Source organism: Saccostrea cucullata, unplaced genomic scaffold, assembly GCF_032062105.1.
Source record: "Saccostrea cucullata isolate Sc308-1 unplaced genomic scaffold, CSIRO_AGI_Scuc_v1 ctg1378, whole genome shotgun sequence".
Taxonomy (NCBI): domain Eukaryota; kingdom Metazoa; phylum Mollusca; class Bivalvia; order Ostreida; family Ostreidae; genus Saccostrea; species Saccostrea cuccullata.
In genome coordinates, this window is record NW_026922879.1 from 29,164 (window position 1) to 43,783 (window position 14,620).

A 14,620-nucleotide genomic window follows, 5' to 3' on the forward strand; every position below is an offset into this window, starting at 1 on the left:
AAAGAAAATCAACTTATCGAGTAGAGGAATAAAATTGGTAAAGATGACGAACAATGATCGGTTTTTAAAAGAAAATCTAAAGAAAATACAAATCTTTAAAAGGGGTATTAACATGGACCCAGAATTTCAAAAAGTTGAATTTAGATTTGACTTTTAAAAAGTTTTATAAAAATGTTTTAAGAGTGTCAAGAACTTTAAAAATAAATTGATTTAAAGCTCCTCCATCAATGAACATGTAATGTACAAATTCATATAAAAATATTTTACCTCCTTTTATCCACTTTAAAATAATTTATACAAATAGAGTGATAAGCAATAGTCAATAAATTGCCTTTTATTGTTTGTTTACAGATTAATGAACAGTTTCTAACATTGCAGAAAAATTAAATCATGGATTTTTTAAAATAAAATATTATCACCGTTCAGTGGCTGTATACAAGAACAATTTTATAAGCATACTGAGTATATACGTATATTACAAATAACAAGAAACAAAGTAATTATGATATCAGAAAAAAGTTTTATCAATATTGAATGCTGATATATACCACTCTAAAATGTTGTGTTTCCAGAAAGCAAAGTCTAAATATATGATTATGATTTCAACGAGTAATATCAATTTCAAAGAAACTGTCTGTTTAATTTTGTTTTAGAAAGTTTCATAGAATTAGTTCCAAAACTTTCTGATAATAACTTGATCATAAAGAGCCCACTGGTAATGGATATACACATCATTTCAGTGCAAAATCAGTGACTTGATAAGTGCACAATTTTTTACTTAATGCATTTCAAGAAACACTTATTCCTTTAACATATTTTGAAGATAAAGGGGAAAGCAAGAGAATAATATTTGATGTTAATCATTATCAAATGTCATAAAAGGTTATTGATTGATTTTGCATTTGCATCTGTAGTTTTAAAAATTGATTTTTTTTTTATAATTTGGTCGTTACATTAACTTATGATTAATTATGCTATCAATTTATAGATTTTGGTCGAGTTTCACAAGAAACACCCATGCAAAAGAAATGTATTCACGGAAGCTTTCTCTCTTGGCAATCAAACATTTTATCATATAATTATTTTTTAGAAACCTTTAATAAATTATGGATTTTTTTTCTCTATAATGTTATCACCTTTTAGCTGCAGTATACAATGACATTTCTATAAGCATGCATACATTTTACAAATAACAAGAAACAAAGTCATTCTGATATCAGGAAAAATAGTTTTATTAGTATTGAATGACTGAACTGATGTATGCCACTCTAAAATGTTATGTTTCCAGAAAACAAAGTCTAAATATATGGTTATGATTTCACCGAGCAATATCAATTTCAAAGAAACTGTCTGTTTTATTTTGTTTTAAAAAGTTTCTTAGAGTTAGTCAAGTTCCAAAACTTTCTGATAATAACTTGATCACAAAGAGGTAAAATGTTAAATATTTGAATTAAACAAAAAGAAAGGCAACATGTCAGATTAAAACCATAAATTAAAATAATAAAAATTATTGTATTGAACCTTATTGTTATATTGGAAATGAATTAGGAGAAGAGTCCACTGGTAATGGATCTACTTATTATTTCGAGGCAAAATCAGTGACTTGATAAGTGCACAAGTTTTTACTCATAAATTTCAAGAAACACGTTTCTCATAACATACTTTAAGATAGAATGGGAGTCAAGAGGAGAAAATTTGATGTTAATCATTATCAAATGTCATGACAGTTCAAAGAAGATCATAAAAGGCTATTGAATGATTTTGTATTTGCATCTGCAGTTGTAAAAATTGATTTTCCTGAGAATTTGTACATTCCTTTAGCTTATGATTAATAATGGTATCAATTTATTGATATTGGTCGAACTTCCCCAGAAACACCCATGCAAAAGAAATGTATTCATGGATGCTTTCTATCATAGAATCAAACGTTTTATTCTACATTTTTTTTGGAAACTTTTAATAAATTATGGAATTTTTTTTCTTTAATGTTATCACCTTTTAGTTGCCGTATACAAGAACAATTCTATAAGCATATACTGTAGCATAATACAAATAACAAGAAACAAAGTCAATGTGATATCAGGAAAAATAGTTTTATTAATATGGAATGACAAAACTGATGTATGCCACACTTAAATGTTATGTTTCCAGAAATCAAAATCTGTATATATGGTTATGATATCACAGCTGAACAATATGAATTTCAAAGAAAATCTGTCTGTTTTTGGTTAAAAATTTTTCTTAGAGTTCAGCAACTTGTAATACGTTATCACTTTTAATTGCCATATACATGGACATTCCTATAAGCATTTATACAAGCAAGAGATGTTTGTAAAACACTTATCTCCCCCCTCCCGCAAATAACTGGAATTTTTAATTAGAGTCCAAGGGGCATAACTATGTCCAAAATGGATCGATCATACCCAAAACAGAAGTTGACCTAGATATTCTTATGATAAATATATGACAAATTTCATTTCAGTATGTGGAACCACTGCGAAGAAAATGAACGGAAACTTGGTTTACTGACAGACTGACAGGCAGACAAACTGACAGACAGCAACAGAGCAATATGCTTTCTCTTCTAAGAGGGTGGGGGGATAATAACAAAAATTAAAGTCATTGTGATACATGTATCAGGAAAATAGTTTTATTAATATTGAATGACTTAGCTGATGTATGCCACCCTAAAATGTTATGTTTTCAAAAAGCAAAGTCTAAATTGTAATGTTTTACTGAGCAATATGAATTTCAAAGAAACCCAGTCTTTTTATTTTGGTTTAAAAAGATTATTAAGAGTTACATGTAAGCAACTTGATTATAAAGAGCTGAAATGTTTAATATTTGAATAAAACAAAGGAAAGACAACCTGACAGATTCAAGCCATAATTTAAATACCTTACTCTGCAATTGTAAAAAGGCTTTAAAAATTTGATTTTTAGGGGTAAGAGCGTGTGAATTCAATTTTGTTCTGGTCACTGAATTTTGAAACATTTTAAGATGAAAATACCAGACATTTTAATAGCTAATTAAAAGTTTTGCATTGCATCGAGACAAACAAATTAAGACATTCTATAAGCCAAGAATAGATTTCTGTATACAGGGCATATGTACATCTGCCATAGTTTTAGATTCGCCCCTTTTGTCATCACCGGAAAAGGGCCAATTAAAACGAGGAGAATTAAATGAAAACAATATTTTTTTAAAACAAATGTGTATCTGAACGAATTTAAAAAGGGGCAAAATATGTTGCAAGTGTGAAAGTGTGAAAAATACATGTAACACAGGACGAAAATAACCCTGTATACATTATTATTGTTACTGATACAGTAACAAATCACATGTAATTTCTCTCTGAATGCAATGAATTTAAAAACATCGATATATTACAGAAGCCAGGGTTTTATTATAAATATAGTTACTGATACAGTAACAAATCATAGATATAGTTCTTTTTTTATATGCAAGAAATTGAAAGACACACGACAATATTATACACAGGACAGGTACTGAAACAGTAACTTTTACAGACCACAGCTATTTTACAAGCATCGGTATATGATATACAACATAGCATAGGTGAAGAAATAGAGGATATTCAATGTTTTGTAGTTGAATATGGAATTTATTTCACGAGTGGTTCTTGAGAAAAAGAAGGATTTTTTTTATATTTTCACGAGTGCGAAGCACGAGTGAAAATATCAAAATCTTTCCTGGCCCAGTTGTTCTTGAGAAGAAGATTTTTAAAGAATATAAATTCCATATTCAACTACAAAACATTGAATTTTCTGTTTATTACATTTAAAAAAAAAATCTTTGAATTTTTTCCTTTGCCTATGAACTGTCTTTTTTGTAATACATTCATGGACTCGTGACGTCATAGTTGAGCGGTTGAGACGTCATAGCTAAGTGAGGTGAAAACACTGTAAATATGAATTTGACAACATATTTTTGGTAATTTTGACAGTTTTATTCGCTGTCAGAATGGTTTATTTATTTCCTTCTATCTTATATTAGGTCAAGGAAGATATTTTTACAGCAATCTTCGTTATGAGAAAGGAAATCGAGAATTTTCCCGCACTTTTGATATTCGTCACACTGTGATAGGATATAATATACAACACATTGATATCCTTTCACACTGTGACAGGATATACTTTTTTTAATATATTCTAATTTTACAGAACTTTTTATGAATTTAAAAAAAAGTATTTCTGAATCAAAATTCTAGTACAATATGAATATTTTAAAAATGTAATAAATACCGGTATACAACTTAAGAGAAGGTGTATATTAATACATTGAACATGATCTGAATTTATCTGAACTTGTGTCAACACAGACATATACATAGATGATAATTGGCATTGGTCCAGTATTGATGTATTTTGAGTAATGCTTGACTTTTGCAACATGGGTTCTTAAAGTTGAAACTCAAAAATACTCAAGAGAATTTTATTTTCGCGTCGAAAAAAGCAGCGAAATTTTGCGAAAATTATTATTTTGGGTTAATATGTTTTAACCCTGTATGCAGATTAAAATTATGTAATTACTTATCACAGTTTAACCTTTTAAAATCTTCAAGTCATTGTTTATGCTCCTCCAATTGTAAATTCCGTGAAAAATATTATGCAAGGATTTTTCTTATAAATAGGTAAGTAATGAAATATTTGGCATTTTAAACGTTGCAATATTTGATCAAACAATCCTCGGATACAAAAAAAAATGACAATTTATCGAATGCAAAATTTACGATACAAATAAGAAAATATGCAATACAAATAAGAAATTATAAAATGCAAATGGAAAATATAGAATGCAAATAATATTTTTACTTTAAAGATAAAAGAAAAATAAACAATTCAAATGAAAAATTATATAATACGAATGAAAAATTTAAACAATACAAAGAAAATTTATACGAATATTCAAATAAAAAAAATATACAATACAAAATGTTCTACATATACTATGAAAAAGAATAGAATATACGTAGATTAAAAACAAATATGCAAAACAAATGGAAAATTTTTGCGATGCAAATGGAAAATTATAGAATACAAATAAAGATTATAAAATGCATATGGAAAAGATCGAATATTGCAACATTTGACATGTCATTAGAAACAGTTACAATGCTTTGCATATATTTCCACACAAATGACAACATAATGCGTATATAATTTACATGTACATGACTAATTAGTCACGGAAAATTTAAATATAAAAAGTTCATTGTCACTCTGTTCTTTTAGATCTTAGCTGTAATTCTAATGATTTACAATAAAACCTTATTCTTGATTGATAAACGGAATTTGAGATAGCTTACAGCGCAAATTTGACAGAAATGACATTTTTTTTCCTAAATGAACTTTTCATATGGTCATTAACTCAATTTAAAGGTTTTTTTCTCTTTGCAGGGAGACAATGAACCTTAAGTTTGGAAACCCTTCTATCTCAAGAAAAACTATACATAATCATAAACTGTCTAAACTGGCACCTGTGCATTTTAATTTCCTGTATATTATGATCTTTATGATAATTCCCTTTTTCTTCAACTTTATGTTCATTGTACTGTATAATCCCACACCCTGTATAGCGCGAAACAATTTTTTCCCAATGCATGTTGGATTAGACAGGATTATTTCAACATGTTTCAAAATATCATTTCTTTCCTCATAAGAAACTAAATAAGGAAATATTTCTGTAATCTGAAACTCAGGTTCCCGACTTACAGAAACAAAATATTTGACTAGTTAACAAAAATAATAAATTTAGTCATTATACTATAAAGGATGTCAGCTTAAGACATTGCAACATACTAGTATTTCAAAAAAGGTCTTATCCAATATCATATCTGAATAAAGAATGGTCTGTCATATATCTAAACAAAAATATTTTTCTCTCTCTCTCTTAAAAAGGTGATAAAAAAGTAAAAAAAAAATTAATGAAATTTAAAAAAAACCTATTTTTGCGTACCCACAAGAAAGGTTATGAAAGAAATAAAATTCAAGATGACGTAGACTAACATTATAAAGTTATCGAGACGTTTGATTCTAATCTTTTTATCCGTCTTTTTCTTTGATTTATCGATTTCCATTGTTCCGTCCACTAATACATTGGCCTCGACGTGCGTCAACCTTTCGATATGATATCTCAATACAATAGTTTCCATGATGATGACAAACCCACTGAGAGCTAGCTGGAATGTGAGATAGATAGCAAAAATTGGGGTGTCCTCCGACACTGGCATGGATTCGCTGAGGAGTGTCAAGAAAACTGCAAACGTAAGAAAAACAGCCACCGAAGTCCCCATCTTTTCACCACATTCGATCGGTAGTACAAAAGAGCATAGATTTACGGTGGACAACAGCAACACAGGCAAAATATAGGAAACAATAACATTCAATGGTCGTCTTTCAAGATGTATCTCAAACTGGAGCCCTTCAAAAATCATATCTCGATTTTCTTGAATAAAATACTTTGATACAGTTGCGTCCAGAACATTCCATTCCTCGCTCCCGGTGTACAAGTCTAGTCCAAAATATGAAGATGTCAAATTGAAGAATATTACATTTGATCTGCGAAATGCGCTTCCTATGTCGATAGAGCATTTCTGTACGTCAAATGGAAATTTCTTTGCATTAATGTTACACTGGGTGGCCCCATCGAGAGATTTGGAAAATATAACTTCGCCTGTGTTTAAGACAGTTACCGTAGAACCTTCTCGAAAACAGCTTTCCATACCAATGTCATTAACGATACAAACAAAGGCTGGATTCCATACTTTTGCAGAGTTTGTCTGAATGCTGTTGATTCCATTGTAAAGTGCAGGATCCCATTCCAAGCGATCATCTTTCCACGACATGAAAAACCAAAACGTCGAGGAAAATGTCTGCAGTCTTGCTTTAACTTCAAGTATCTTTTGTAAGTAAAGAGACATGGCGACATCTAGTGGCTGGGAAGAGTTTTCATACGGACCTACATCTGGATCATATTGTTTGAAAAGGTTTTTGAATAAAGCAGACCTATTGGCAGCTTCGCAAATTGCCAAGAAGAGGAATGTAGTAAAGAGGCTCCTTCTTATCATCTTAAAAACGTGCCGATCTACAATAGAACAGTAAAGAGCTTGACTTTATATAGGTGAATCACCGTCTCATTTAAAAAACATATTCCAATAGGAAAACAGATGACATTTAGTGAATTCAATAGCTGTTAAAATGACCTTGTTAACATATTATTATATAAACTATCATTTGTCGTGTTTTGTTTGACTTGTTCCATATCATTTGTAAGACCATTGTTAACTTTGAAATTGATTCCTGACTGTTCTTTCTATCTGATCAAAACGTAAGGTATACTATGGGTGTGGCCAATCAACAGGGGATGCTTACTTCTTCTAGGCACCAGATCCCACCTTTGGAATTTCCAGGTGTCAGAATTATGCTGTTTTCACTAATTTACTATTGCCAATGAGTACACGAATAATTATAATTAGTTATGTACTCCTTGGCAATTGAAAATAGTTATAACTAGTGAAAGACAATGCTATTATCTGGGGGACATATACATTTAGGATAAAGAAAACACTTTTCACAAAGATTTTTTGCCAGCGATCGAAATTTCATCCGTACATTTCAGATAGAATAGAAAAGAATATATAATATTTTTTCTAAGTGTCTCTGGTTTGAATAACTTGGACTATAATATACTTAGGTAAATATGGTTGCTAAATCCTATTTAAAAAATAGGGATGAAATATTAAGGTGTATATCCAAATAAGTTCTAGCCTCGTCGAAAATGAATATATTCTATACTTACCACAGTTCGACTACTATGGTAATGTGTCAGTTGAAACAGAGTAAAAATGGTGTTGTTTAGTAATTTGTTTTACACCAAATCTGGAACATCAAGAACATTAAATTATATAATTCAGCATTATGTGAACCATTGTCCAAAGCCAATGTTTTTAAATGTAATAAATTAAGAAAAGGGACAGTAATCAATTTCATAATCAAACAAAAATATACACCCCATTAGAATTAATCATGCAAATTTTAATGATTTTGTTTCAAAGAATTTGTTTCAAATCTTGCGTACTTAAAGAAAATACAGGTACTTGGGACATGGGCCCTACACCCTTTTCTAGTTTTTCATTTTAAATCTTGGGTAAAGTCACCCTTTTTCAATTAAAAAAATAGAGGTATTGTGAAAACTGAGCTCACAAAAGATTTCAGTATGATTATAATGGCAAAGTCCATGTTTTGCTGTTGGGGACCCGAAATAAGTGTCAGATCATATATAAAATAGGAGATGCATAATGGTTCTATGTAATAAAGCACACGTAAAATTATCATTAGATTTTATTCAGTTGTATTAGGGAGAAGCGGATAAGAGTTGGGTATCCCTCACTTTTATAGAGAAAATTACCATGTCCATGTTTTGCTATGGGTAACCGGAAATATGTGTCCGATCAAGAAATAAAAATAGAAAATACACAATATAATCATAAGATTATGTAATAAAGTTTCATTAAATTAAATTTTATTCAGTGGTATATAAAAGTAACGGAGGGAAGTACAGACAGAAACCCCTATCACTATATTCACTATCTGGTCGCTCGAGTGGCACAGTGGTAAGAGCGTCTGCTCTAGAGTCGCGAAGTGAGGACTTGATACTTCTGTCGCGGGTTCAATTTCCACTGAGGGACGTGAAGACCGGTCTTTCGGATGAAACCGTATAGACCGAGGTCCCGTGTCGCAGTGGGTGCTGGCACGAACAAGATCCCGCACTGCTCAGTGGCCTTGAGTGCCGAGCATAGGACTAATTTGTATCTCTCCCATGGCAAGTGGTGGCGTCTCCACATGAGTTAAAAATTCTCGAGAGGAACGTTAAACAAAGAGAGATCGGTATCATTATAATCACTTCATTTTTTTTTTTTTGGCTATTGAATACAGATTTTGCAACCAATTAAAAAACAAGTATGCAAAGATATTTATACATCAAAAATATATACCTTTTCAACATACCTTTGATCAGTTTTAAATTTTCTGTAGCGGTTCTCGATGTAGGTTTTCTTCGTTGAAGCCTTCTATGAAATTGTTGCCAGGCAAATATATAATTCAACCTTATAAACAACAACAAACGGTAAATAAAATTTGAATAAAATCAAAGAGCATATCCTTTGCAATTAATGTTTTCACAGATTATCCCACTCAAAGTAATATTAGGTTTTTTCCTTTTCATATCCATATGCATGTTTTCTGAAAAAGTCTTGAAAATACTAGAATTGCTTCTAATGAAGGTGTGAACTTAAAATATCTAGTCAAACCCATCTATCTATGACGTTTACTTAAGCATTTTTAATCGGACCTTTCCTGAATAGTTTTCTTGTGTATATCGATATAATTAATTACTGCTATAAACCAAATAAAGCAGGATCCGAAGATTTTAATTAAGCGAAATAAAGTTCTTTTAATTTTCAAACTGCACAGGGACTTACCGCTAATCTCCCAATAAAACATTCATTCCATTTATTGTAATAGCTGTATTGTTAACATATTCGAGGAAGATTACAATGATATTGTTCTATCAAGGTTCCTCCAAGAACTGCATCCCACGTTATGGTATTATGCCTTAATGGATTCAGAAATACTCTACAATCTTTTGTTCGGATAATTAGAACAATGCTGACTCACTATTTATACATAATGGTCTAGATACCTATTAACAAGAAGAAGAAAATGATTTCATGTCGTCAGTTGCGAAATTTCAACAATTTCAAAGAGGTAAACAAACTTTTGATCTAAATGGATGCTTTTAATTGAATGAATTAATAATTTCATTTAGCAATGACGATTGCTAGTAATCTATCAAGTTTTTAATTGATTATGGGCAAAGTTCGATGAGAGTTCACTCTCATTGCAAGGTACGTGCCAATTACATTGGTAGTTGCATAAAGTACATGTTTTCGTTGTTTCTTTCATTGTCATTAAAAATGTTAAAATAAGAGATAACGAACAATAGTTATTCTTATACATACCTTACAGGAAAAGAATCGTGAACAGAACAAAAACACCGACCCCCTGTCATTGGCGGGATCAGGTGACAAAGAGGAGTAACCATCCCTTATTACCTGGCATTCCTTCCAAGAGACGCCAACTACATACATGTATATTGTTAACAAATGTGAAGAATTTACAATCTATTCAATTTTGCAGGTTTTGACAGATGTAAAAACCAAAAAAATTATTATGGTTCGGACTTTAATGACATAATAAATACAAACAAACACATATTTTAAATTAAAACATAAAAGGACGGCCAGGTAATAGATTACTTCAAAGCATTTTATCTTTCCTTTTCCTGTATGGTCATTCACGTCATGAGAATTCTCTTCACCATAATCATCTGATATGAAGTCATTATTACTTGGTCACTTACAGAAATTGAACTAATGAGGCTACTAGTATTTACATATTCTAATTTAATCGACTTATATGGTTTTATTATCGTTCATTAAATCTACTAAGACTTTATTACTTATTCATCATTTAATTTACTGATATATATAATGTGGGTTATCAACTCTTTATTTTGAGTTAGATATGTTTGAATAAAACACAAAATTTATCTGATGAAATATATAGAGATATTTCAAAAGTGAAAAGTCCATCAAACAATACAAATTTTGGAGCAGAGCAAACACGGACCTAAAAAGCCTAAGGTGGAATCAGGTGCCATGGAGGAGTGAGCATCTCCTGATGAAGAGTCACATCTGTTGTGTACTCTTTGTTATAATCGGGAAATAACGAAAAAAAAGTCGGGGCACGAACGTTTTATTTTACTCAACTCAAATCTGAGTAGAGTAAACTTTATTTCAGTCTCCTGAGTTTGGACTAAAAAATGTGTGCCAACTTAATGTGAAACTTTACTCATCAGAACAATATAACTCTGCTTAAAATTAAAATTAGTTTTAATGATATAATTGGCCTTCGCAATAAAAAGTATTTTTCAGAAACCTTTAAACGTTTTATCTGAGTTCATTTTCCATTTCATTGAATTTCATAACTTTCTGCATCATAACATGTAATTATGACGGGAATTTTTGTTTTGATGACGCTATATACGTCGAAAATCCACGTTGTAAATAATATACTAATAATCAATTAGTATAAGAAGATCAGTCAGAATTTGACTTAATGATAAATTGTATTTTCTGATTTTTAAAGAAGAAAGTACGGTATGAGCCAAAATCCAGCCTGTCCCAAAATTCGATGAAATTTTTTTGAAACATTTCTAGGGTAACCGCTTTCTAAACATTTTAATTTTTGTTATTATCTGAAACCATTTCTCATAGGGAGTTCTTTTAATACAGGGAGTTTTTTTTATATTTTGGCATACCTGTATATCAAATTAAGGAAAATACTAGGCCTCTGTATAATAGGTAACGTACTTAGTTCTTTAAACGAGACTGCTGATATTCTTTTTCATCAACTGACGTTCGTCCATGAGCACTACATCCAGCAATATCTTAACAATGATGTGAATCAGTTCATCATATGTATGAAAATTAGTCGCTTTAAAAAAATTAAAATAATTTGTACTATTCTTTCCCTCCTGTAGAACTTAATTAAGTTTAATGAATATCCAAATTTGAAGTTTTGAAATTCAAGAAAAATTATAAAATATGATCGATGTTTATCAAATAACGATTAAAAATGAAAATGGACATGAAAATTAACCTATTAAAATTAAAAAATCAGCCTTTCCTCTGTCGTTTAAAAAAGATGCCAAAGTTCAACAAATACCTTGAAACTTAATTTTTGTTTCTTCTAAAGTTCTTATTCTTTTGTTTTTGGAAAGTGCTGCTAGAATCGTATGGTTTACGGGAATTTACATTTTTTTTAAAACAAAATGTAAAAGTTTTTCCGAAATTGTTGAATAATTATTTTTTTAAGAGGACAGTAGGATTTAGCAGCACTTTTCATGGTAAAGATGTTTTTACATAACTATTAATATAAATTCTAATTATTAGTTAAACTTTTCACTTTTTCATTAAGGCATATTTTCTAATTATAGACGTCACGTGGTGACGTCGTGGTGAAGTGCCTCCTGTAATGTTTATCTTGCAAACTAAAAGATTTATCCACTTTTCCGATTTATTAGTTTACATAAATAAAAAAAAGTGTTAAAAAATAACTTCATCATATTACAAAAATGTTATGCAAAGTGCCAATTTTTGAGAAAAAAAATTAAAATAAATCAATTAATTATAAACGATTGCTGTTATATCAAATAAAAATACGAAATACATTTTGACAAGATACACTACTGTCTTTCGAAGAAAAAAATTTAATCAATTCATTGCTAAATTTGTTTCCATGGCAGAAGAATTCACTCCATTCTTTTAAAAGATAAAATATAATCTTTAATGTGAAACATTACTGGATGGTAATTATATTCTTCATCGATGACAAATAAAATCCATTTATTTTTTAGCACGAATTTATCCAGAAATTGTTTATTTCCCTAGAGAAAAATTAAATGTTTGTAAACAGATTTTAAAGAACTTTTAATAAAATAGATGCAATGTGTGGGTGTATTTAGTAAATAATAAACCCATGGCAAGATGTTTTCAAAATAGATATGCTTAATGCATCCCTATGCCCTTAATTGCACGTTGAGCTTTTTAACTGTTGGAAAAACAATAACTCTTATGTAAAATCTTTTGATTAAAAAGTCATTGTTCCATAATAATGTCCTCAAAGGCAGTTTGAATGTTGAAAAAAAAATCACGTGTTGATTATTGATTTACATTGTTATATGAACGAATAACAGTGATTAAGAAAGGGCACTTTAATTTGATGTTTTTGTGTACAGTATTATCCATCATACAAAATGAGGATGGTTTTAGCAACTACGAATATTTCGTAGTTTCTTAACATTTTTTTTAAAATAATAATAACAAACCCTTTATATTTAAAAAATAGTTTTACAAGTTTTGAAATAATATAATAAGGTGATTTCTTACACCTAACAAGCTCAAAACTTTACTGAAAAAGATATATGGAGCAGGCCAGTGTAGACATGGACCTCTAAAACATCAGAGGTGAGATCCATTCCATAAAGTGGAAGCATTCCCTGTCAATCGGCCCCATCAGCCGTTTTCTTGTAAGGGAAATGGATCCGTAGACAATTCTTTGTGTTAGTAATGACTTAACAATTAGTATTTGATATATATTAATGTACAATCAGTCTGCATTTAATACTGTGAATTCTGTTTAGATGTTAGAAAAGTTTTCTTTTCGAGATTCGAAACCACGACCTGATGAACAAAGTGCTCTAACGACTGAGCTACAGTGACGATTTTTTAAAAATTAATTGTAATGATTCTGGGAGCCTGTAATGCTATGTATTGCTGTGTGTTTTATGACCATATCTGGTAATATACATAACTGTAATTGTAATAAACAAAATAATGTGGTAACTTGATATATTCTATCAAATAATTTTCTAACTTTTTTTTATTACTTATTATTCAAAGCAATATATTTTCAAAATACATTCAAGAAAAGTCATATGTTTCTATATACATTTTTTTTTCTTCCGAGTCACCTTCTATTGCAGAGACTCAAGGGATGTTTGCAAGAATTCAAGGTATGTTTTAAGTTTTCTGAGTTTTTCAGTTTGAAATTACGCAGATTTATTATGAGCAACTTCCAAAAAAAAAAAAAAAAAATAGAACACCTTCTTTTCTCCTTTTTTTATTAAACAACATACAACATAATCGAAAACGCCAACCAAATATAAAACTTCTATAAAGTAATTGAAGCATTCGGCATTGAAAATTATTTTTGTACGTGGGTTTGATGTTTGTTCTTTCATTTCAACAAAATTAATTCATGAAAATACTGAAAAATTTCCAATGGCAGGGAAATTTTAATGCAAAAAATGTTATTGAATTTCATTTATGAAATAAACGAAACGATGGGAATGCATAACATACGTTTTTTAAATTTTCAAAAGACGAAATTTAAAAAAAAATTCCATCAAAATACTGAATTTCAAATTTTAAAAGATATAGAAATTTAGATTGAATAAAACATGCCCATTACATCTTTTTTTAAAATATATGTTTCTATATAGCATTGTTTTCAGCTAGCTAGATCGATGCAATTAAAATATGTTCTTCAATGAAAAAAAAATCAGTTATTGTGTACATATTCACATCAAAAGAAAAAAATACTGCAAAATATTTGCAGATTTTAATGTAGAATCAATCTGATTCATATATTTAAATCCACTGAATATCATTTCCTATTGTTCTTACGAAGACCATTGCCGTTAATCAGTCCATGAATAAAATTCCGCCAGCTGCATACATTTCTTGAACAATGGCTTTCCATCATTTAGGCAAACAATGACATATACGTCTATCATACAGTATTAAACGCATTTAATTGAACTTTAGGGACCAGGCAAAATTTATCACAATGATGGGAACAGTACAAAACAAAATTTTCATTATAAAAAAATACGTGTCTCATGACATTCGTATTGAAAATAAATGTTTGCCCCATGCCTTAATATTTAGAAAAAAAGTTACTGCCCCATGGTT

At 29.9% G+C, this 14,620-nt stretch overlaps 1 protein-coding gene across 1 annotated transcript; it reads right to left on the bottom strand.

The window, feature by feature from the left end:
* Positions 1-5,965: 5,965 nt before the first annotated feature.
* Positions 5,966-7,090, bottom strand: LOC134262667 (neuronal acetylcholine receptor subunit alpha-3-like). The gene has a single exon (XM_062745041.1). It carries the CDS (start codon positions 7,088-7,090, stop codon positions 5,966-5,968), a length of 1,125 nt encoding a protein of 374 aa, XP_062601025.1.
* Positions 7,091-14,620: the final 7,530 nt, after the last annotated feature.